Source organism: Chaetura pelagica, unplaced genomic scaffold, assembly GCF_000747805.2.
Source record: "Chaetura pelagica isolate M959 unplaced genomic scaffold, ChaPel_1.0 scaffold299, whole genome shotgun sequence".
Taxonomy (NCBI): domain Eukaryota; kingdom Metazoa; phylum Chordata; class Aves; order Apodiformes; family Apodidae; genus Chaetura; species Chaetura pelagica.
Genome location: NW_009954507.1, coordinates 962,243 through 963,335, shown reverse-complemented (window position 1 = coordinate 963,335; position 1,093 = coordinate 962,243). Strand labels below are relative to the sequence as shown.

The 1,093-nt window shown below is 42.8% G+C and overlaps 1 protein-coding gene across 1 annotated transcript; it reads right to left on the bottom strand.

Annotated features, from left to right (window-relative positions):
* Window positions 1–1,093, bottom strand: DNAJC28 (DnaJ (Hsp40) homolog, subfamily C, member 28). The gene is given in 2 exon segments (XM_010004666.1): window positions 1–1,036; window positions 1,038–1,093. Coding segments are annotated over 2 exon segments (1,092 nt in total).

Here is a 1,093-nt window from a genome sequence, read left to right as displayed (position 1 = left end):
TTATTTCAATGTAAGGTTTAACCACTTAAATAGAGAAGACTTCCACCCAAACCTTTCAACATTTTCCTCTTCATTTTGCTTTGTTTCTGAATCAGAAGCCTCTCTGTTCTCCATCAAGGCTTCATAAGTCTTCTGTGCTCGATCAATTTCTTTTTCTGCACTGAAGTGCACCATCTGTCTGGTCAGAAGAGGAACAACTAAATTGAAGTTGTCAATTCTTTTGTTTAATTTCCTGATATCTTCCGTGAATTGCTCACAAATACGATTCCATTGCTTTTGCCTATATGGTGTCATTGGCCCTCCAAGATTACTTCTAGATGCCACTATATTCTTCCGTAACCGCTCAATAGTTTCCCGTATTTCTTTCTGCATCAGGATCCACTCTGGCTGGTACCCATTGTCTATCAGAATCCTGTTCAAGTTGTGAGTCATAGGGTCGATATGTGGACAGTCTGAAAACTTCTGCAAAGGTTTTCCTTTCCCACTGAGGTTGTCGAAGTCTCCTTTTGCCATCGATTCCTGGATGAGGTCCTCAACCAACCGTTCAACTGCCTGAGTTATTTTCACCTTTTTGCTCTCCCTCACATCTATGGCTTTCATCGGGTCAGTCACTGCACACTGGCTTTCATGCCTCTGCTTCCGGTACTCCAGCACTTGTTCAGTAGCACGGTCTACTCGAAACTGCATGTATTGCTTTTCTCTTTGGCTTGGTGTTCCAAACCCAACGCCTTCAAAACTCAAGTAGTGTCTATGCTGCGGTGCTTTTGGTTTGAACTGGTCTTCCTCCTCTTCATTATTCTCGTTTGATTTCTTTTTGTTTGCCACGTCACTGAGCACCACTCTGTATGCTTCCTCTACTTTCATAAATGCTTCGGAATCAGCTGTGGCCGAACCGCTGTCTGGATGGTATTTTTTGGCAAGACTTCGATATGAGTTTCTGACATCATCAATGGAACAATCTTCCTCAAGCTCAAGAATTTTGTATGACTCCTTGACGTTTCTTTTAGGCTTGTAGCCTGACAACATTCTGTTGCCACCTTGGAATCATAGCTCCATGTACCATGAAACGATACCCCATGTTGTTAGCCAGCAT